The 24,160-nt window shown below is 49.0% G+C and overlaps 1 protein-coding gene across 4 annotated transcripts in view; it reads left to right on the top strand.

Annotated features, from left to right (window-relative positions):
• Positions 1–24,160, top strand: part of PTGIS (prostaglandin I2 synthase) — a 46,032-nt gene that overhangs the window by 11,658 nt on the left and 10,214 nt on the right. For all 4 annotated transcript variants that reach the window (XM_043479277.1, XM_043479278.1, XM_043479276.1 and 1 more), the window contains 5 exons: positions 4–127; positions 1,998–2,176; positions 4,954–5,097; positions 10,094–10,245; positions 19,779–19,960. In XM_043479277.1, the coding sequence (XP_043335212.1) occupies positions 98–127; positions 1,998–2,176; positions 4,954–5,097; positions 10,094–10,245; positions 19,779–19,960 (687 nt within the window). In that variant the 5' untranslated portion in view covers positions 4–97. The remainder of the gene's footprint in view (positions 1–3; positions 128–1,997; positions 2,177–4,953; positions 5,098–10,093; positions 10,246–19,778; positions 19,961–24,160) is intronic.

The raw sequence follows: 24,160 nt of genomic DNA, 5'->3' as shown, positions 1-24,160 counted from the left end.
CAGGCGACCTGGCGAGCCTCCCCTGGACCTGGGCAGTATCCCCTGGCTGGGCCACGCCTTGGAGTTTGGGAAAGATGCTGCTGGCTTCCTCACTAGGATGAAGGAGAAGCATGGTGACATCTTTACTGTAAGTGCCTCTTGGGAAGGAAGGGGATGAGCAACTGGACCTAGTAAACCTGCTGTTTACTGATTTCTTCAATATCCACCCATACACTAACTGTCCAGCGGCCCAGCCAACTTTCTGTACGCCTATCCAACCGTACGTCCAACACTTATCCAACACACATCCCTTCATTACCCCTCCAGCATCTTCCCAACACCCAGCTATGCATTCACGATCTATCAAATACGTGTCCATTCATCTAACTGACCTCTATCCATTCATTCAACTTTCATCTATCACATATCCACCCATCCGTCTAACATCTTACCCTTCTGCCTCTCTGCCCAGTATCTAAGCAGCCTTCTTCCATCTTAGTGTCTATCTAGTATTTATTCGTATATTCCATTTCCATCAAACCTCTATCCACCTTTCTAAATATCTATCCATTATCTGTCTATTCATTTATTTATCATCCAATCTTCCATCTGTCTACCCAAATTTGTCTAGTATTCTTCCACTCATGGACCTAGCATCCATCCACCCTTCATCCACAGATTCAATTTCCACCAGCTTCCATTCTTCTGTTTACCTGCCCATGTTGCCATTCATCTGCCACTACCACCCAGTATTCGATTATCCATCCTTTCAACATACAGTGTCTGTCCACTTCATACACATCTATTTATATGTTTCTCCATCCATCACTTCCACATCCAAATAGTCACCACTGATCCATCCACTTCCATGTATCCTTCTAACTTTCATCTATCCAACATTCACCTTTCAACCTGTTAACCCAGTGTCCACTTAGCATCCTGCCATCCGTGTACCCAACATTCATTCATACATTTAGTTTGCAACCAACTTGTAGCCACCCATCCATCCATCTTTCCATCCAATATCTATTCAGTGATCTGTCCTTCCACTTCTCCACCCAGCTAACTATCCATCCAGTAGCATTTTTTCTTGGGTTTTGGGCCTGCATTTCGTAAGAGTTTGATTAACATGACAAACGGACCGCATTTTGAAAACAGGGGCCAAGACAGTGGGTAGTTACAGTTGTGTGACACCCTCCACTGACATTTGAAGGGAAATACCCTTACCTTGGTTGACTACAGGATCACAGTTCTCCAGTGCTGTTTCCTTCCCATCTTGAGTAGTGTGTTATATACAGAATTCAGCCTCCCAAAGAAGTAGATAGTGCTTTCACATCCACTAGTATTTACCCAACAAGATCCTTCCTTCCTTCCATCCACACACACACACACACACACCTGTAATGTGCCCACTAGCATTTATCCACCAGCATTCTTTAATCCATCCATCCCTCCATTTATTCATCCACCCAGTTCATCCATCCATCCATCAATCCTTCTGTCCTTCCATCCATTAACCCATTCATCCATCCAGACATTTACCAACATGAACCTATAATGTATCCACCAGCATTTATCTACCAACATCCATCCATCCATCCATCGTTCCATCCATCCACCTGTGATGCACAGATGTCCATCTGCTGCCTTCCGTGGACAGACTGTCTCCTGGCTGCTGAAGATACAACAACCAAGACCACCATGGCCGATGCTTACAAGTGAGGCGGTTAAGAGCATAAACTTGAGTGCAAAAAAATGCTGAATCCCAGTCCCAGCTCTGCCACTGCGCAGCTATGTCATCTTGGGCACAGTTTGTGCCCTCTCTAAGCCTCACGTGTCAGCTCTAAGTGGGTAAATGATGGTCTCTGCCTCCCAGGGTGGTCGTGACAGGTAGATGAGGGGACATTGTCTGTAACGTACTTGGTGGGGCCAGCGCCTGGCGCAGGGAAGCCCTCGACCCCTGAGACCCCGTGTTGTGCGCGGCTGTGCTCCTCACCCCTTGCCTGCCCGCTCCGCAGGTGCTGGTGGGCGGCCGGCACGTCACGGTCCTCCTGGATCCCCACTCCTACGATGCGGTGGTGTGGGAGCCCCGCAGCAAGCTGGACTTCCACGCCTATGCCGTCTTCCTCATGGAAAGGATTTTCGACGTGCAGCTTCCGCATTATAACCCCGGTGATGAAAAGTCCAAGATGAAACCGTGAGTGGCCGCAGATGGCACCCGATGGGTGGGCCAGGGTGGGCAGTCGGCTTCTACCTGTGTGGTTCAAGTCTTGCGTGGGCTGAACCGGTCTTCACAACAGGTGTCCAGTAAAGACATTTTGTTTTGGACATCCCTGGCGGTCCAGTGGTTAAGACTCCTTGCCAGAATGCAGGGGACGTGGGTTCAGTCCCTGGTTGGGGAAGATCCCACATGCCTTGTGGTGTGACCAAAAGAAAAAAAAGATGTTTTGCTTTGAGAAAACAAAGCAAAAAACAAATGCAGGGAGTTGAAGAAGAATTCTTTCCTTTTCAAGAGGCAGGGCTGATTTTTAGTAGAAGACTGGGGTTGGTGTCAGCCAGACATGGATTCAAATCCGAGCTTTCCCACTGCTTATCTTTGTGACTTTGGGCAAGTCACTGACCCTCTCTGAACCTCTGTTTCTACATCTATCAAATGGAGGTCGTAGGGTGATTAATGTTTTTGAGTCCATACTCTGTGCTGGGCATCATATGATCTCATGAGTCTTCCTAGCAATTCTGAAGGGTAACTTACGGCCCCATTTTATAGATGAGGACACGGGGTTCAGAGAAGAGAAGTGACTTGCCTGAGGTCACACAGCAAGTCCCGAAACATAAACGATATTCACATCAACGAAAGGACCTCTGAGCACACACTGTCTTCACTCACATGCTGGTCATCGTCTTAGATTCACAGGCACAGAATGACATCAACTTCCCTTTGAAAGTGAAAGTGAAGTCGCTCAGTCATGTCCGACTCTTTGCAACCCCAAGGATTATAACCCACCAGGCTCCTCCATCCATGGGATTTTCCAGGCAAGAGTACTGGAGTGGGCTGCCATTTCCTTCTGCAGGGGATCTTCCTGACCCAGGGATTGAACCCAGATCTCCTGCATTATAGGCAGACACTTTGCCATCTGAGCCACCAGGGAAGTCTGGTGGCTTCCCTTTGAAGACACCTGCCAAATGCCAGGTGTTTTGATAGGCCCATGTTCATATCTGTGCAACAGCCCTAGAGGTAGGTATTTTTTTATCCATATTTTACAGATGAGGAAACTGAGGGTCAGAGAAGTGACGTGACATACCCAAGGTCAACTACTAGCAAGTGGCAGAGCTGGGGTTTGAACCCAGGTCTGCAGTCTCCATAGCCCATTCTCCTCCCCACGAGATACTGAGGAGATAAGACTGCATCCGCACCTAAAGAGTGCATGTGGCCTGACAGTCGTCTTTAGAAAGAGTCACCCCCTGGAGTCGGTAAAGCATCTAGGGGTCTGGGTTTTGCAGGACTGCTAAAGCTGAGGAGAGGCCGGCATCATACGGTGAATATTGATGAGAGGCAGGACGCAGTCTGACCTTGGCTTTGTGGAGCAGATTTTAGGAGTATTCCTGATCCTGAGTGTCCTGGATCCCGCTATTCCAACAGTCCCATTAGCAACAAGAGTCCACAGTTAGTTCACAGCATCCTGTCCCCCGACCCAGGGAAGATCCCAGTTTCCTCCAGCGTCTGCTCCCAGGAGCTTCTGGGCTTTTCTCACAAGCTGGCATCAGGTCCTCTGGGCATGGCTGCTGCATCTGTTGATGACCACAGCCCCCATTGAGGACTCAACGCTTGGAGCAAATTGATCAGTGGTGATCACTGAGCCAGCTCCCAGGGGCCAAGCGCTGTGTTAAGCCCTTTAACATATTGTCTCACGTGGGTCATGTCTATTGTTTTTCCAGTAATGAAACATCCAAAAGCTTTTATTATCTGGAAGTTCACAGAACCCCCCTGGAAGTTTTCCCATCTTGAGTTCTCAAAAAAACCAGGGGCTTGCTCAATCTAAAGGGATCTATCCTATTTCCAAACAGCAGGGGGCGACAGAGAGCTGGAGCGCCTGATGGTGACTCTAGTGCTGTTTTTGTTGTTGCCTCCAAGTGGCCCTGCTGAACATTGGCTCAGCTCCACCTCCTGGACCTGTCACTTGATGCAGTGGTGCCCTTTGTGGTCTAGGTTCTTGCAGACTGTAGAGGGGCCTTAAACTTAGAAGATCCCATCTTTCCCAGCTTCTAATCATATGCTCAGTCATGGCTCAATGTTGAAAGTTAGGAGGTTCAGTACAGAGAGGCTTCTAGCTTCAGCCACACATTCTCCCAGAGCTGGTCCTCTCCATAGAATCCTAGGTACTTAAATAATGAGACCAGATCACCAGCCATATTCCCTTACTCTGCATGTAGCCTTCACTCGGAGTCATGTCTTATCAGCAGTCCTTGGTTGGGGACACTTTATCCAAACAGCTCTCCCTAACTTTGAATCTCAAGGAGAAATGGTTGGTATCTTAGTTATTCCCCTTCTGTAAGTCTGTGGGTTCCTCATCTAAGCAGGGACGAGCATCATGGTTAAGCATTCAGACTCTGGAGTTGGGCAAATCAGGGTTTCAGTCTCAGCTGTGTGACTCACTGTCTGGGTGACCTTTGGGCAAGTACTGTCTTCTCTGTCCCTCAGTCTCCCCATCTGTAAAATGGGTAACATAATAGTAGCTGCTATCCGTAGTGTGGTCAAAAGATGAAGTGAGATTGTTGTACTTGGCACAACAAATAGTAACTGTTGCCATTGTTGACAGTGATAGAAATAATAATATCATTCTGTTTAAGCTGGTCATCCAAAGAGGAACAGGAGCCCTGGGACTCTGAGGTCTGGGGATGGAGGTGCTTGTGTGCATATATATATATATATTTTTTTTGGAAGCCACACTCTCACTTCTTTGTTCCTCACCCCAGGACTCTCCTCCACAAAGAACTGCAGACGCTCACGGATGCCATGTATACCAACCTCCGAACTGTCCTGCTGGGTGACACCATGGAAGCGGGCAGTGGCTGGCATGAGATGGGGCTCCTCGAGTTCTCCTACAGCTTCCTGCTCAGGTGAGCCCAGCACTCTGGACCGCCGTGAATAGTGGCCAAGGGGACCAAGAGGACTTTATGGGTGCAGAAGCAGTTTGGGATGCTCCAAAGCCAAGGCTGCGAGATGACATTTTGTACCTGGGACTCCGAGTGGTCACCTGGTCCTCCGCCTATGGGCCATAAAGGAGACACAGGCCAGGAAAGGGGCCTTGCTGGTCACCCAGATGCTTGGCAAAGAGGGCCAGTGTGACTGGAGCCTAATGAGCTGAGGAGGTGGGGCAGGGCAGTGAGGATGAAGTTGGCAGAAACCAGGTCTCACAGAACCTCAAAGCCATGGAATTTATTCTAAGTAAGATGAGTGACATTGGGTGTGTAAGCAGGGGATGTGACACTATTGGACTTTGAATTGTTTTTTTGAGTATTTATTATTTCTCTGGCTGTGTTGGGTCTTAGTGGTGCACGTGGGACCTTCATTGCTTCCTGAAGGATCTTCATTGTGATGTGCAGGCTCAGTAGCCCCATGGCATGTCAGATCTTCGTTCCCCAACCAGGGAGCAAACCTGTGTCCCCTGCATTGGAAGGCGGGTTCTTAACCACTGGACCACCAGTGAAGTCCTGGGCTTAGAGTTTTAAAAGCTGTCTTTGTCTGCCAGATGGAGACTGGACCATGGTTCGGGTGGGTGACAAAAGAGAGGCAAGGGGACCTGTTAGAAGGCTGTTGTAGTTGCCCAGGTGAGAGAGGATGGTGCTCGGGACCGGGATGTGGGGAGAATTGGGGCCGCTTTGGGCTTCCCTGCTAGCTCAGCTGGTAAAAGATCTGCCTGCAACGCAGGAGACCCCGGTTCAATTCCTGGGTCAAGAAGATCCCCTGGAGAAGGGATAGGCTACCCACTCCAGTATTCTTGGGCTTCCCTGGTGGCTCAGCTGGTAAAGAATCCGCCTGCAATGTGGGAGACCTGGGTTGGGAAGATCCCCTGGAGAAGGGAAAGGCTACCCACTCCAGTATCCTGGCCTGGAGAATACTAGGGACTGTATAGTCCATGGGGTCGCAAAGAGTTGGACACGACTGAGCGACTTTCACTTTCACTTCACTCTGGGGGATGCGGTTGATGGGACCTGTTGAAGGACTTGATGGCCTAGTAGATGGGGGAACATGGCCACAGGCAGTGAGGGAAAGAGATTCAGTCAGGACAGCTCGTTGATTTTTGGTGGCACCATTAATGACCAGCACCTCATAAAAGCAAGACATGTCAACTGCTCGAAAAAATTACAGCGACACAGTTTCAGAATAAAGGACAGGCATTTGCTGACACATATGAGTACCCTGGGACGTTTATGACACATGTGTGTACATGTAGGCTCAATGGGTGCTAATACGTTTAATCCGCACAATAGCTCTATGAAGCAGGTGCCTCACAAACCCCACTTGATGGATGAGAAAACCAAGGCCTGGAGAGCCTAAGTCATTTGCCCAGAGTCTCACGGCTGGGACCCTGGGAGGGCTGGCTGCAGAGCCTACACCCTCAAGCACGACCCTTGCTGGGTTCACTTTTTCTCACTTCACCCTGGACTGGTGCAGACACCTTCAAGGGCTGTGACTGGTCTGGGTGAGGCTGGTCCGGTCCACCCTGTCATCGTATGTTGGGGAGACTGAGGTCTGGAGAGGGGCCCCCCAGCAAGGTCACAGTGGGGAGCCCCCAGATCTCCTGGTTCCTGCCATCCTGTATGCTTGCGAGGGCAGGGAAGTCAGAGGAGAAGCCGAGGCTCTGGGGGAGGTAGGGGCCGCGTGGTGGCAGCTGGGTCCGTTTAGGTCCGTGCTAAGAGCAGGCTCAGCGCCAGGGGCAGGTGTCAGTGGATTCCCGTGTCTTCAAGGCCTGAGCCCTGGCTGCAGCTCCTGCCTCCCGACTTGGCAGCAGCCTCCGGCCTTTTCATCGCCATCTGTGGCCCCTAAAATGGAGAGGGAGTGGGCGAGCTGGATGTCAGGGGCACTGATGGGGTGGCGCATCTTCACGGAGCCCAGCTCACGGGATCCCACCCATCCTATGTGGGCCCCGGCCCCCTCAGTCCCATCCAGATTTCTGACTTTGATTCCTCTGGGGTCATCTCACCAGCCTCCTCGCTGAACAGGCCAGGCACACTCCCACTTCAAGGCCTTTGCAGTTTCCATTCCCTTGCCCAAGAATGCTGTTCCGTACATGTCTGCATGGCTCCCGCCTCCATTCAAGTCTCATCTCAAGGGTCACCTCCTAAGGGAGGCCTTTCCTGACCCCTCATTTACTATGATGTCCCCCGGGGCTTCCCAGGTGCCTCAGTGATAAAGAGTTCACCTGCCAATGCAGGAGACGCAGGTTTGATCCCTGGGTCGGGAAGATTCCCTGGAGGAGGAATTGGTAACCCTCTTAACCCTCTCCAGTGTTCCTGCCTGAAAAATCTCATGGACCGAGGAGCCTGGGGGGCTACAGTCCAGGCGGTGGCAAATAGTCGGACGTGAGTGAGGGAGTGATGCTCCCAGACCTCTTATTCCCCAGCCTGAATTCCAGCTTTTTCTGTCTGACTCCTAGCGCCACCTATGGGCCAAGCATGTATTTACAGGTCATGTAATCACTTCCTGCCTGTCTTCAGCTGTTAGGTATTTCAAAGTGAAGGAGCCTTAGAAAGGGGGTCACGTTCACAGTGTGAAATCTCGTGGTTCTTTCTGGTTTTCTTTTCTTTCTTTCCTTTTTGGGAGGGTTATTTTTTTCATTACATATTTTTGGTAGAAATTTTACCTAAGGAACTAGTTTTCTGCTTTAAAGAAAAAAACCAACACCAAGACAAGTAGGATGACAGCTGGCGACAGGTATTTAACTGCTGTGTCTCAGAGGCCTCAGGGCCGGGGAGGACTGTGTGACTCTGCCAGCTCATTCCCATCTGAGAGGGATAGCAGTGAGTCCACTCCTGCCCGGGACTGCCAGGTGGGACTGCAGGCTGCCGGTGGCCAGACTCTCCCCTTTCTCAAGACGAGATGGAGGGGGACATCCAGGTTTTGTGTTCAGTTCAGTTCAGCTCAGTCGCTCAGTCGAGTCTGACTCTTTGCGACCCCATGGACTGCAGCACGCCAGGCCTCCCTGTCCATCACCAGCTCCCGGAGTTTACCCAAACTCAGGTCCATTGAGTCGGTGATGCCATCCAAGATTTTGTGTGAATTTCCCCAACTGTTTAAACATGCATTCAGTTTGTTTTAAGGAAAACACGATTAACCAAATCAAACACGTTTCTGGACTGAATCCCGTCTGTGGGCTGCACCTTTACAACTTCTGCCGTAAGGGGACTGAGGGCGTTTGTCTGGAGATGAGGACCCAGGGCTTACACGTTTGGAGGAGAAGGAGCAGGGAATTCCTTCCGGGCTGATGCAGCGGCATCAGTGGGGCCCAGAGGTCAGAGCTCGTTCCAGCCATTCTGAAGGAAGGGTTGCTTCCTTCTTAGTCCAGTGTGATGGGCAGGTCTTGAACTCGCCATCTCTGGGGGATGTGGAGGCCAAGATGGGAGGAGGGGAGGGAAGTGGGATGCAGGGAAAAGGTAGGAGAGCAGGTCGGAAAACTGAGCTCAGAATCATGGTGGCCCTGATTTTCTTCTAAGATCAGTGTTTTCGGGATTGAGTTCTAGCTATCCATATATCCATCTACCCATCCACCCATCCACCCATCCATCCATCCACCCATCCATCCATCCACCCACCAATCCATCCACCCACTCTCCCTCCCTCCTTCCTATCCATCCATCCATCCACCCATCCTTCCATTCATCCATCCACCCACCCATCCTCCCTCCCATCCGTCCATCCACCCACCCATCCTCCCATTCATTTATCCATCCACCCATCCTCCCCCGCTCTGTCCCACCCATCCACCCATCCATTGACAGAATGTTTATTGAAGACTTACTGCACATCTGTACTGTGTAAATGAGGGGTTAAGTGGGGACTAGACAGGCATCTCTCAGCCCCACCACCCCCCCACCCCTGCTTCCATCCTCTCCTCTGGAGAAACCCTGTCCTGGGCGATCCAGGGACTAGGCGGAGCTGCGGGAGGCTGTTTCAGTGTCTCTCTCAGAAGTCCTGGCCCCTCTCCCACGTGGAAAAAGTGAAAACCTGTGGTTTCCCTCCCAGGACTGAGGCTGGTGGGGCTGGGCTCCTGGAGCTTTGAAAGTGAAAACATAGGTGGTGGAGACGATTCCTCTGGGAGCATTCCTGCGGGCAGCGTGAATGTGTGTGTGTGTGTGTGTATGGTGTGTGCACGCACACACACACACTGAGGGCTTACACTTGCTCTTGTGTCTCATCCTTTCTCCCTACTCCCCCACCAGGCCCTGTCCCTTGAGGTCAAGGCCGGCCTTCCCATGTTGATGGTCAGGCCTGTGTGATGGGCTCTGGCGATTCCCAGGCCACTCCAGCCCAGCTCCTGGCAGTCCTCGACCCAGCCATGGATGCTCCCTTGGCTCCAGCCCTTTGCCTGGGCTGTGCCCTCTGCGAGAACCCCTGTCCCCTGCTTATGCTGCAGGTTCCAGCTCAGATGCTGCCTCCTCCAAGAAGCCTGCCCTGACTTCCTCTCCAGGGGCAGGAACCTCTTTTCCTGACCAGGGGCCCCCATCTCGCCCTTCCACCTGCTCTGCTTACCCACTTCCAACAGCGCATCCGCGCTCCTTCTTGCGGCAGAGGTTGGCTCTTCCCTGCGCCCTGGACCCCTCCTCTGCCCGTCCTGCAGCTTGACCAGAAGGAGCGCCCCTCCCCTGCCTCTCCTCGTTGGCCCTCCCTCTGAGCCCCGGCTGGCCCACGACTCCTCCACTCGCTTCCCTGTCTGTCCTGAGGGTTTTGCATGTTTTCTCTGCTGACTCTCTGGCCCAGAACCATCCCTGACACAGGGTAGGAAAATCTGGTGCTCCCCAGGGGTACGAATGAAGAAAAGCTCGTAGGCAGCCCGGAGAGCTCAGCTGGGACCATTCAGAGACGGGCTGCTGACCCTCTGCTTGCCGCCCCCAGAGCCGGCTACTTGACCCAGTACGGCGTTGAGGCACCCCCACACACTCAGGAGAGCCAGGCCCAGGACCGCGTCCACTCAGCCGAGGTCTTCCACGCCTTCCGCCAGCTGGACCTGCAGCTCCCCAAGCTGGCGCGTGGCTCACTGTCAGCGGGTAAGCACCGTGGGGTCCTCGGTGGGCTGTGGGGCTGGCAGAGGGGCCCAGAGAGGGAGTCCACCCTCAAGCTGAAGGATCATAGACGACACGGGAAGGAAAATATTCAAATGCCTTTTGAGGTAGTGAGGTCCCTGTCATGGGGGGTATGCAAGAGCACACTGGTGGGGAGGCAGGGCTTGGACTGGAGCTGGGGTTCCTGTTGGAAATTCTGATACAGCACCTCTGGAGTGGGGCTTGGGGACCTTTTGTGTGTGTCTGTTTCTTTTCTAGGTTTAACATTTAGTTTGCTTTAAAATTTCTTTTTTTTTCCTTTAGAAATTCTTACAAGTAGTTTATACTGATTATAAGAAGTTTAAGCCAAATAGAATAATTTAGAGGGAATAATAAAAGATTTCTCCACCTTCTCCTCATCCCAGTCCACCACTGCCCTTCCCCTCCACAGAGGTGACCTTTATTACTAGCATGGAGAGTTTTCTCTAAACACACACACAGAATTCTTTTTTTTTTATTGAGGTGTATTTTACATACAGGAAAGCACACAGTCCTAAATGCACAGCTGAGAGATCAATCTAAACGTTCCATGCCCTTTCCCAGTCAATATCCACCCCCTAACGTTAGCCACTGTATGGATTTTTTCCACCTCAGCTACTTTTACCTGTTCTTGAACCTCCTATAAAAAGAATCATAGAATATGTGCACTTGGGTGTCTGATTTCTTTCACCCAACTTTATGTCTGTGAGATTCATGGAGGTGGTTGTGTGTCTAGGGTTTCTCTTCCGTCGCTCTGCACTATTTCACTGGAGTAATAATCACAATTTGTTGAACACTCCTGGGTGGGGCACCTGGGTGGTTTTCAGTTTGTGGTTGTGCATGTGTTTGTATGTGTCTTTCTGAGCACAAATGCCGTCATTTCCGTAAGTGTTTAGCCCTGTGCTTTTTTTAACATCAGTGTAGCACTCTGGAGGAATTGTTCTGCTCCAGAGTTTTCATTGAGCTCCACATCTCGAACTTCCCACGTGGGTTTATAAAAACCCACCGCCTTCGTTTTCGTGGCTACAGAGGGGAATCAATATCGGTAGAAAGCTTCCTGCTGGATTCAGGGAACCAGGTCTATAGGAACCCCTGGGATGCATTCTCCCCTGGCCACTGTGACTCAGACTTCCTCAGGGAGAAGGGTCCTCTGGGGCCGTTGTTAATAAGTCTCCAAGCACCACCCCAGTCCTTTTGATTTGAATGAGCTTCCCTGGTGGCTCAGAGGGTAAAGAATTTGCCAGCAATGTAGGAGTTGTTTAGTCACTCAGTCATGTCCGACTCTTTGGGACCCCGTGGACTGCAGCACGCCAGGCCTCCCTGTCCTTCACCATCTCCCGGAGCTTGCTCAAACTTATGTCCATTGAGTCAGTGATGCCATCCAACCATCTCATCCTCTGTCGTCCCCTTCTCCTCCCACCTTCAATCTTTCCCAGCATCAGGGTCTTTTCTAATGTGTCAGCATCAGGTGGCCAAAGTATTGGAGCTTCAGTTTCAGCATCAGTCCTTCCAATGAATATTCAGGACTGATTTGCTTTAGGTTTGACTGGTTGGATCTCCTTGCAGTCCAAGGGACTCTCAGGAGTCTTCTCCAACACCACAGTTCAAAAGCATCAGTTCTTCAGTGCTTAGCCTTCTTTACCGTCCAACTCTTACATCCACACATGACTACTGGAAAAACCATAGCTTTGACTAGACGGACCTTTGTAGGCAAAGCAATGCAGGAGACCCAGGTTCGATCCCTGGGTCGGGAAGATCCCTTGGAGAAGGGCATGGCAATCCACTCCAATGTTCTTACCTGGAGAATTCCATGGACAGAGGAGCCTGACAGGCTACATGGGGTTGCAAAGAGTCAGACAGGACTGGGCGACTAACACTTTCTCCAGGGAGACTGGGACACTGCGTTTTTGACAAGTTTCTGACAACTCAGCCATGGAAAGGCTGAGAAACACTGTGTCCTGGTCTCAGAAACTTGCAGCAAGACCTGGATTTGCATCAATACCTTGCTGCTCCCTTGCTGGTGATTTAGGGCAAGTTACTTAACTTCTTTTTTTTGCTCTGGGTCTTCTCTCTCGAGGGGCAGTTGAAGGCAGTGGTTGAGACAGACTCTGGGCTCAGGTGGCTTGAGGTGGCTCACTGGCTCTGATGTATTTTCTCCGTGCCTCAGTGATCCCATCTGCAAAATGGAGAGAACAGTAGGATCTTCCTAGAAGGTGGCTGTTAGCATTGGCTGAGGTAATAAGAAAAAACGTTATCTGTTGAGCAATTTCTTTGTGCCAGATACCAGGTTAAACATTGTGTCATTCAATGCTTACAACAGCTCATGACCCCATTTCCTTTATTTATATATTAATATTTTAAAAAATCAAACTTTAATACATTATATTGTTTAAGTTAAAAAAAGCCAAAAAACATAGGGGACTTCCCTGGTGGCCCAGTGGATAAGAATCCGCCTGCCAATGCAGGCGATACAGGGTTCAATGCCTGGCCTGGGACGATTCCACATGCTTTGGAGCAACTAAGTCTGTGTACCACGACTACTGAGCCCTCGCCCCCGAGCCCGCGAGCTGCACCCCCTGAGCCCTGAGCTGCAGCCGCCCGCCTCGAGCCGGTGCTCCACAGCAAGAGAAGGCGCCTCGGTGAGAAGCCCGGGCACCACAACAGATTACAGCCCTCGTCGCAGCTAGAGAACGCCCGTGCAAAGCAACGATGCCTCCGTGAAGGCAAAAATAACAATATAACGAAAATAAAATCAGTAAATTTTTAAAATTATGTATACATAGAAAAGAAAGAAACATAGGAACTTCTCTGGTGGTCTAGTGGCTGAGACTCTGTGCTCCCAATGCAAGGGGACCGGGTTTGATCCCTGGTTAGGGAACTAGATCCCACATGCCGCAGCTAAAGAGTTCACAGCTGCAACTAAATACCCCTCACGCGGCAGCAAAGATCAAACATCCCATATGCCATGGTGAAGATCTGACACAGCCAAATAAAGAAATGGTTTTTTAAAAAGAAACACGTTCTTGTGATAGATGTAGACAGGAAAAAGTAATAATACTCTTCCAAACCCATCTTCCTATGGAAATCAGTGTTAACATGCTGATATATCCCTTCAGTGTTTTGTAGGGATACTCTATTTAAACAATGGAAACAAGTATATATATCTAAAGTGTCACTGTGTGTATTTACAAAAAAGGATTATATTTATGATCTAATCTAACAACATAGCTGCACAATCTCCCTTGTTAATTCAAATATCTTCTAGAGGCATTAGCCAATGCAATTAGGTAAGAGAAATCAATTACCAATATAATAATGAGTAAAGAAGAAATAAAACTATCCATATTTGCAAGTAATCTGATACTATACACAGAAAACCCCAGAAAATCTATAAAACTAACTCAAGAATAATATATATAGGTACACATATGTATATATATGTATATGTACACATATGATGTGTACCTATATATATATATATATATATAGCAAAGCAGAAGGATGTGAAAATCAACATAAAAAATCCAGACATCTTTCTGGCTCTTTCAGGTCACTATTTAGACAGCTGTCCCCCTCCAATGGATATTTATAATTGTTTCCTTTTTGTGTGTGTGGCTGTTACAGTACTTCATTGTACTTGTTATCTCTTCTACAATCTGATGATTTTATTTTTCTCTAACAGTTTCCTGGAAGTGGGTTTGCCAGGTTAAAGGGCATACACATTAAAATTTTTATTCGCTGTTGCTGTATCTTTTACAAAACCATGGAGCGATTCATACGCCTACCCAAAGGGAAGGCGTCTGCTCATTCCTCACCAGATTTTATCAGTCTTTCCAGTGGTTTGCCAGTCTAATGGGCAGAAGTGGGTAATCGGTCGTTTTAGTTTGCGTTTTCCCACAACCTTGTGAGCATGAGTCTTTAAATCCTTACTAATCTGATAGGCAAAAAGGGCATCTGGCTTTATGGGCATTTCATCCTGTAATGAAAAAACATCTTTTAGTGTTACCAGTCATTTGCTTTTCCTCTTTGTGAGTTGCTTGTTCATGATTCTTAGTGTCTTTTTTGAGACAGCTCCTTATCTTATGGAATCCTGACATCAGTGCTGGAAAGTTGGTATTGTGCAGTTGCTAAGTTGTGTCCAGTTCTTTGCAACCCCACTTGACTGTAGAATGCCAAGCTTCCCTGTCCTTCACCATCTCCTGGAGTTTACTCAAACTCATGTCCATTGAGTCAGTGATGCCATCCAACCATCTCATTCTCTGTCACTCCCTTCTCCTCCTGCCCTCAATCTTTCCCAGCATCAGGGTCTTTTCCAATGAGTCGGCTCTTTGCATCAGGTAGCCAAAGTATCGGTGCTTCAGCATCAGTCCTTCCGATGAAAGTTGGTATTATTAAACGCTTTCTTCAGGTGAAGAAACTGAGGCTCAGAGAAGTGAAGTCATTTTTCATAGATACATAGCTGGTAGGTGGCAGAGCAGCAAGATAGAGGCTTGGTCTGTTTGATTGCAAAACCTGGTGCACGGAGCACTGATACAGCCCAGTACTGATCGCTTCTCCAGGAAAGAGCAGTTTCTCTGTTGCTGTTTCGTCCATACAGATGCCCGGGGGAGTCTGGGCAGATGCAGAGAGGGACCCTCCTGTTTATCCCTGGAGCAGCTCTGGGCTGGGTGTGGGAAGGCTGCATTTCTCAGTATGGGCAGCAGGTGGCAATGTGGGGGGCAGTTTCTCAACTTAGGACGGGAAGCTGGGGTGCAGAAGGGCCCCCAGAGCTTGCTGTGGGGCATGTGAAGCTATGCAGCTACTTTGGAAAAGCAATTTGGTAGAACCTATCAGCATAGGATCCTGTACTTCCGCTTCTTGGAGTTAACCCACAGAGACGCTCCCGTGTGTCTACAGAGCCACGGATATTCATTCCCATGTTATCTGTGGAAAACTGTCTTCCCTGGAAAATTGAAACCGGTCCCTGGTGCCAAAAAGTTTGGGGACCACTGTCTTAGAGTTTCTTTTTCCTTTATTATGTTGTTGTTGTTTACTATTTTCATGCATTATTCCTTCTCTGGTTTTAGAAATATAAACATTTTAAAAGAAGATTGAGCTTTTGGGGACCCTTAAACAATCGAATTTGGTGCTTCTCATACAGGAGAGAGTTGGGGGGCAGTAGGGAGTTAAATAGAGCCCTGAGCTAAGCAAACCGCTTCTTTTTGGAATAATCATTTCACCGGATTGTTGGCTGTTTTATTTGAATACTGTTTGGGTGCAGGAAGCATTCTTCTATTAAAGAATCACAGGGTCTAATGCAAAAATCAAATGCATTTTAAAGGTGAAACACAAGACTTTAAAAATTTTTCTCCACTGGGGGCCTTTCTGAACTGTACTCTTGGGTCTCCAGGGGACAGAGGTGTTTCCAAACCTAGACCTCTTGCTTTACAAATGCGGAGACTGAGGGACTTCCCTGGTGGTTCAGTGGCTACTCTGACTCCCAGTGCAGGGGGTCAGGGAACTAGACCCCACATGCCACAACTAGGAGTTCACATGCCACAACTAAAGATCTGGCGTGCCTCAGTGGAGAGCGAGGATCCCAAGTGCTGCAGCTAAGACCTGGTGCAGCAAATAAAGAAAGAAATATTTGAGAAAAAAAATGCGACTGAGGCTCAGATGGACAGGGCCTCAGCCGAGCCCACACAGCATGGGAAGTCTGGGATCGAACCTGTTTCTCCTACTTCCGACCAAGTTACCAATCATATGAGCCTGGTACTTCTGATTCACAGCCTTGAGTCATTACATGGGGGCTGGTAAATAATACCTTATCAGAATGGCAGGATATAGCAAGTGCAATTTGCCAAACCCCTTCCAGTATGCATTGTGCTCTGCATGTGATCTTTTTGAGTTCTCCTAATGGTCCTCTGAGCCAGGTTGCCCCCATTTTTCAGATGGGGAACTGAGTCTCAGAAATACAGAATGATTACCCAAGATTGTCCCCCTAGGAAGGGGCAGAACTGGGATCTCAACCTGGGTCGCTATGGCTGCAAACCAGGTGATCTTTGTTTCACAATTTATTACTTCTTAATAATGGAAATAATACATGACTACCTTCCTCTTGGACTAATAATGTACTAACATTCATTCAGCTTTGTTTAATAATATAGCTAATGTTTATTCGGCCTGGGCCAGGCATCAGTCTTCAGGCTTCATATGTGAATGCATTCAGTCTCTGTACAGCCCTGTGTGGTGAGTACTCTGACCCTAATTTATAGGTGAGAAAACCGAGATGTTCAGAGGTGAGGCGCCTTACTCAAGGTCAGGCACGCTGCTCCAGAGCTTGGGCTCTTAAGTGGGCTCCCCTGCCTCTTGTGAAAAAATGAAATATTGCAAAGAAGGCGTATACTGTTTTGACCTCACTCCCCCTGCATCTGTCTCCAGGGTAACCATTGTTATCAACTGAGTGTTGTACGGCTGCGGTTCATGGGGTCACGGATAGTCGGACAGGACTGAGCAACCGAACAACAGTTGCTAAAACAGTGCCGTCCTGTAGAAATAGAATGCCGGCCACATATGTAACTTTACATTTTCTAGTAGACACATTATTTAAAAAAATGAAGGGGAATTCCACAGCATTCCAGTATTTAAGACTCCAGGCTTCCACTGCAGGGGGCACAGGTTTGATCCCTGATTGGGGAACCAAGATTTCACATGCTGCAGGGTGCAGCCAGGGGAAAAAATCCCATAAAAGTAAAATAAATACATAAAGTTGAATATAAAGAGAGGTGAAATCAACTTTAATAATATTTTTCTTTAACCCAGTATATCTAAATGATAAGCATTTTAGCATGTAATTAATATAAAACTACTGCGATATTTTACATTTTGTGTCTGTCGCCAAGACTTGAAATCTGGTATGTACTTTTGACTCACGGGACCTCCCGATTCTGAGTGGCCACATTTCATGTGCTCAGTCAGCATATGTGACTTGCGGCTTGCTTTCTGGACAGTTAGTCTTGGCCCTCCTCCAGGTGCACATGTAAAATACAGTACACCCCAGTTATACTCAGATCCAAACACAGCAAGCCCTGGTTTTCCCAGCAGGAAGGGTTTTGTTTTGGTTTGGTTTGGTTTGGTTTGTTTGTCTTTTTAGTCAACCTAAACGTGGAAATAATTAGGACCGGAAATGAAACAGCATCTTATCGATCTTGTTGAGCAGCAGTGGTTAGGCTCACAGGTTGTACAAACTAACCGTTTAGAAATGTCTCTTGCTTCTCACATTCACCTCTCAGGAAGTGGCTTATTCAGGCTCCGTCTGGACACCTGTGTCATCTCCATCAGCGGGGTGGCAGGTGGAGTCACCAAACTCGGTTTTCCAGAACCTCTTTCTTCACTCCCGTATCATCCGATTGAAACATGGAATGTACTTTTTGAATCTATCCACCCATGAATCTATGATCTTTCGCTGGAAATTCTTTACGGGGCTGGGGTTGGTGCCAGATTTCGTTTCACGTGATTCAAACGTTGAAAATACAAAATGGTAACAGTGAGATGTCTCCCATCCGTCCTTGTCATCCTTCCTTCCACCCTGTCCCCCCGCCCCACCGCGCCCACAGTTGGCTGCTGTTACTAGTTTCTCGTGGGTCCTTCCGGAGTTCCTTCATGTGGATACAAGAGGACATGATGTTATTCTTTCTTTTCTCTTTTGCCCACAAATACATGGTAAACACACTGGTGTGGGCACTGCTTTTTCCTAAGAGAGTAGCTGTAACGAAATCTTGTGTAAGATTTTGTGTGTCCTACACTATTCTATGGGCTCTAAAAATGTTAAGCTGGTTTTACCAAATTGCCAATATAGTTTATTTTTTACTTATTTTTCTGAAGACTTTTTCCTGGATCTTTTATTTATTTATTTTATTATGACTCCTTTTTTTTTTAAGAGCTGCTGTAGGTCTTCATTGCTACAAGCGTTTTTCTCTAGTTGCAGCACGGTGAGGGAGCTACTCTCTAGTTGTGGCGTAAGGGCTTCGCCTCGTGGTGGCTTTCCTTGTTCCAGAGCGCAGGCTCTAGGTGCATGGGCTCAGTCGTTGCGGCTCACACAGGCTTAGTTGCTCCACGGCCTGTGGGATCTTCCTGGACCTGGGATAAAACCCGTGTCTCCTGCCTTGGCATCTCTTTTTTTTTTTCCATTTATTTTTTATTAGTTGGAGGCTAATTACTTTACAATATTGTAGTGGTTTTTGCCATACATTGACATGAATCAGCCATGGATTTACATGTATTCCCCATCCCGCTGCCTTGGCATCTTTACCACTAAGCCAGCAGGGAAGCCCCGAAAATACATGTAACACATAGCAAATATACATAACAGGAAAATCATGTATTTCAGATGAACAGTTGGCCTCATTGCTTTACATTGAGAAGTATGTCACCTGGAAAAGTGTCTAGAGGTGGAAGAAAAGCATATGGAGTATATTATGTGAAAACGTAATTAATATGCTTAAATAAGTTTTGCCTGCCTTTTACATTCTGTCACATGAAGCCTGGTTTAGAGCCACTGGGTAGATGGGTCTTCCTGAAACACTGCTTTGTGGCTCAAAAAAGTCAGTGAGAGAGTTGCTAGTACTTTGGAATTTTGTAGCAATCCGAGTGACTCCTTCTTTTCCAAAGGGTGATTTTGGGGAGAGAAAAAAACAAATTTTATATTTGCACATATGTCAATGCAGCATCGTCTTGTAGTATTAACAAAATATATGAATAGTAAGCACTGACTTTATGCCTTCAGTGGTCTGTGTGTGTGGGCCGCTGCACAGTTTTCCAGAATGTAAACACACTGTCATTTATTTAATGGTGTTTGTGAACTGGTGATCCGGGTTCCAAAGCAGACCCTCAGAGAAGCTTTTGTGACCTGCATGGTAATTGAAAATGACTTACTGAGATGCTAACTTTAAAACACATGAGAGGATTCCGTGTGAACATTTGGGTTTCAGCTCCTGCCGGAATCCTGGGCTCCCTGGCTGTGCCTTGTCTGTCAGGCCTGGGGGGTGCTGGGGGTGGGGCTGAGTGCGGCCCTGGGACCCCCGCCAGGCCCCGCTGGGCCCTCCGCCCTCCTGCACGGGACCTGCCTTTCCTGCAGGTGTTGAGTTTGAAGCCCAGACCCATCTGTCCCCTCTTGGCGGTCCACTCGGTCATTTCTCCTGGCCGACGCTGTGCCCTCAGGGTCTCCACACACACGTGGGATCAGGCCCCGGGAAAGGAGCACATGGCCCCTGTTTCCTGTCCCCTCCCCTGCTCTGCGAAGAAACCGTTCATTTAACAGATGCTGGCGGAGCACCTCCTCTCGACCAGGCCCGCATTTCAGGACCGGGGCCCCTGGAGCTTCCAGGACTCCTGCAGGAACTCCCCACCCACCCCCTGGGGTGACCTGAAGACCCTTGGCCTCAGCGGGGAGGGCAGGGCAGGGTGGCCCCGGGCTGGAGGTGGAGCTGTAACCCCCCATCCTCTGTGCTCCATCCCTGCAGGGGATAAGGACCAGGTGGGCAAGGTCAAAGGTCGCCTGTGGAAGCTGTTGGCCCCAGCCAGGCTGGCCCGCCGGGCCCACCGGAGCAAATGGCTGGAGAGTTACCTGCTGCACCTGGAGGAGCTGGGCGTGTCGGAGGAGATGCAGGCCCGCGCCCTGGTGCTGCAGCTCTGGGCCACACAGGTGGGTGCCAGCGGGTGTGGATGTGAGGCTGTGCATGTGAGTGCGTGTGTGTGTGGGGGGGGGGCACGCACACGTGTGTACTGTGCGGCACACTACGGCCACGCGCCTGCGAATCCGTGTGCATGGGCCTGTGTGTGTGCCTGTACACATTGAGTATGGGCCACTAGGAGTGTGGGTGTGGGTCTGTGCACACATACCCAGCTGTCTGCCCCCCTTCCCTCACTCTCTCAACTGTCAAAGTGTCTCATGAACAGGACCTTTCATTCAATATACACATTTTTAATTTGGAAAAATGTCAAACTTACAGAGAAGCTTCATGAACTCATATATAGTTCACCTTAATTCCTCAATTTTATGTATTTTTATTGGAGTATAGTTGATTCACAACGTTAGATTCCCCAGTTTTAAACATTTGACCACGTTTGCTTTCTCTCTCTCCTACTCTGATTATCTTATTGAATCATTTGCAAATTAGTTGCAGGCATCATGATTCTTTGCCCCTAATTTCTTCATTGTGCGTCTCCTAGGAGCAAGAATATTCTCTTCCATCTCCACAGCCCAGTGATCAGATTCAGGACAATTAACCCAGATACAGGACCATTATCTAATATACAGCCCACATTCCAGTTTTGCCAGTTGTTTTAATAATCTCATCTTGGTCCAGCACTGAATGCAGGATCACAGACTGCATTTAGTCATTATGCCTTCTTAGTTTTCTTTTTTTTTTTTTCCTTAGTTTTCTTTAGTATGGAACAGTTTTGGTGCCTTTCATTGTTTTTCATGACCTTGAGGTTACTGAAGTGTGCAAATCAGTTATCTTGAAGACTCGTGTAGAAGTTCCAGCTCTATTCCCCGCTCTGAGTTGATCTAAATGGGAAGGATATCTAAAAAAGAGGGGATATATATCTATGTACATATAGCTAATTCACTTTGCTTATCATCCAGAAACTAACACAACATTGTAAAGCAACTATACTCCAATAAAAAGTTTTTGATTAAAAAAAAAAAGAAAAAAAAAAAAAAGCCAGACAGACCTAAAATCCATTTTGATTGAAGCCAAACTTGACTGAATCCTATTTACAATGACCTGAGATAATTTTGCTTCATTATTCAATGTATTATGTTTGCATTGGGGATTCTGAAAATAAATTACTTGCTCAAGAAAAATAAACGTCCCACTGAGTACTCACCATGGACCTCAAAGACACTACTCCGTGTTGCTCATATTTTAGCCAGGAGTAGGGGCCGGGGAGACATCAAGGAAACACGCAGGGTGATTTTAGGTGCTGACACGCAGGATATAAAACAGGGTCATGACTAGATAGGTCCTGGGGGTCTACTCTGGCCAGGGTGGCCTCTCTGGGGAAGAGATGACTGAGCTGAACCCTGGATGATAAGAAAGAGCTAGATCTGGGGACTTGGGGAGGGTATGGGGATAGAATATTCCGGGAAGGGGAAACAGCATGTGCAAAGGCCCTGGGGTTGGATCATGCCACATGTTTGAACTGCATCGAGGAGCTGAGTGCAGCCAAAGCAGAGTGGGGGGCAGGGGGGCTGTGGGACTGAGGGCAGAGATCATGGAGGGCCCTTGGGTCCTACTCAGTAAAGACTCGAGATTTTTTTTCTGGGTGAAGTGGGAGCCCTGGCAGGGTTCTGAGCAGAGGAGGGACAGGATCTGAGAAGCGGGGACATGGTGAGCAGACAATGGTGGCAGGACCACGGAGACAAGGAAGAACTAGATAGATTTTGGAAGCAAAGGGAAGGCAGTGCCAGTGGAGCTGGTGATGGCCCGGATGTCGCTGGCAGCGAGAGAAAGCAGCGAGAACACTGCATCTCCAGGCCTGGCTCCCCGCTCCCCGCAGCCCAGAGCCCCTCCTTCTCTTGGCCTCACCTCGGCAGTGACGGGCGGTTGCACAGGCTGACATTTCTGGGTAATTCCTCTCCCATCGACTTATGACTTATTTTTAATTTTCTCTCAGAACCATAAAATGTTCTTGCAGGCAGAGGCTGGCAAGGGATGGGGGTGGGTTTAACCAGTAGTTGGGGCCCCATTAATGTCTAATAACATATTTATGGGCAGCGACTTGGAGCTCCAAACTGTCCCCAGAATCCCTTATGGAAATGGCCTCTGTCAGCGGAACTGGATGCTGGCCTGGGGGCTTGAGTGGCAGCAAGTCTGGGGAGCAGCCTCTGGCGGCGCCAGGAGAACTAGGCAGGAGCTGGGGTCGGGATGTCCTCTAAGGTTGAGTCGTTGGCAGTGTCCATAATTCGGGCTGGTGGAAGACCCTTTGAGATCTTGAGTCTTGAGAGCAGGGCCAAGAGACTGGGTAGCTCAGGAGTTTGGGGCACAGACTCTGTGCCAGCCTCCCTGAACTTGGATCCTGAATCTCTGCCACTCCCTGGAAAGTCAGACCCTTAATTTCTTGGTGCCTCGGCTTAGAGAGTGAAAAAAGTGAAGTCACTCAGTCGTATCCGACTCTTTGTGACCCCATGGACTGTGCCCACTGGGCTCCTCCATCCCTGGAATTTTCCAGGCAAGAGTACTGGAGTGGGTTGCCATTTCCTTCTCCAGGGGATCTTCCTGACCCAGGGATCGAACCCAGGTCTCCCGCGTTGCAGGCAGACACTTTACTATCTCAGTTTTACTAGCTCGGTTTACTCCTCTGTAAAACAGACAGCAGGACGTTCCTCAAGGCGTTGTGGGGAGGGTGAAAGGCAGTGATCCAGGTGAAGTCCGGTACCTGTGCTTGGCTGATAACCAGAGCTCAATAACCATATTCAAGGGACTTCCCTGGTGGTCCAGGCTAGGACTCTGCACTCTCAGTGCTGGGGGCCCAGGTTCGATCCCTGGTCAGGAAACTAGATCCCACATGCTGCAACTAGGAGTTCCTTATGCAACTCAAAGATCCCTCGTGCCAGAGCTAAGGATCCTGCATGCCAGAGTGAAGACGTGGTGCAGTCAAATAAACACACAGATAGATAAATACAATTTTTAAAAAGTCATTTAAAAAAATTCAAGAAGTATTTAGTGTGCAGCCACCCATGTGCCAGACACCATTCTAGACGGTGGGAATAGAGCAGTGAGCAGAACTAAGATCCCTGCCCTTAAGGGAGCTGACATTCTGATGAGAGAAGACAATTGATAAGGATGTTAATGTATTACAATGAGTTCTATGCATAAAGCAGGGACAGGGAGTGAAGAGGGGCTGCTTTTCTGAGTGGTCAAGGAAAGCCTCACCAGGAAGGTGGCATCTGAACAGAAACTCAGCGGGGACGTGAGCCATGTAGATGTGTAGGATGGGGAGGGAAGACAGTGAGTGCAAAGGCCCTGAGGTGGGGACGAGGGTGACAAGGCAGGGAGGTGGCAGATGCCAGACCAAGGAGGGCCCTGCAGGCCGCGGGGAGGACTTCCGGCTTCTCCTCTGAAATGGGAACCCTTTAAAGGCTCTGAGCAGAGGAGGGACATGGCCTGCCTTCTGCTTTAGGGGGGTCATTCTGGCTACGCCTTCTGCTTTAGGGGGGTCATTCTGGCTACGTTGCTGAGAACAGACTGTGGTAGGCGGGAAGTGGAGGCAGGGAGACCAGAGAGGAGGTCTGCAGATGCTCGGCCAACGGGAGATCACGATCATGGAGGCGCTGCGCTGTGAGGATGAAAAGCAGAAGCGGTGTTTCAGGTCAGTCAGACAGACTCGGGCGGAACCCCAGCTCTGCCCGCTGACCAGCTTCAACAGGTCGCTTCACTGTCGCCATCTGAAAAGCGGAGGTCAGGGAAATAAGAGTAATAGCTGTGCACAGAAGTGGGTTTTCCCCCTTCGGTAGTTTGATTTTGAGATAATTTTAGGTTACAGGAGAGTTGCAAAGATAGAACAGAGTTCCCGAATACCCTTCCCCCAGCTTCCCCCAGTGTTAACCTCTCACAGAACCACAGCGCATGCGGGGAAACTAAGCAGTCAGCACTGCCAACTCGTCACTGAAAGTCCGTACTTCGTTCAGATCTCCCCAGTTTTTCCCTTTTCCAGGGTCCAGTCCAGGACCAACTTTGCACGCATTCTTTTATTCCCTTAGAAAAAAAAATTTAATGCCCCCCCCAAATGAAATGTTATCTGTGCTCTCCCCCACCCCTCAGCTCTGCGCTCTCTTGAGCCTCAGATGGACTTGCCCCGGGGGCGGCAGGAAGGGCCACCAGCAGCTCCTGGCAGC

This window comes from Cervus canadensis, chromosome 10, assembly GCF_019320065.1.
Source record: "Cervus canadensis isolate Bull #8, Minnesota chromosome 10, ASM1932006v1, whole genome shotgun sequence".
NCBI lineage: Eukaryota > Metazoa > Chordata > Mammalia > Artiodactyla > Cervidae > Cervus > Cervus canadensis.
The sequence above is the reverse complement of the archived record's forward strand: the minus strand, read 5'-3'. Positions and strand labels throughout refer to the sequence as shown.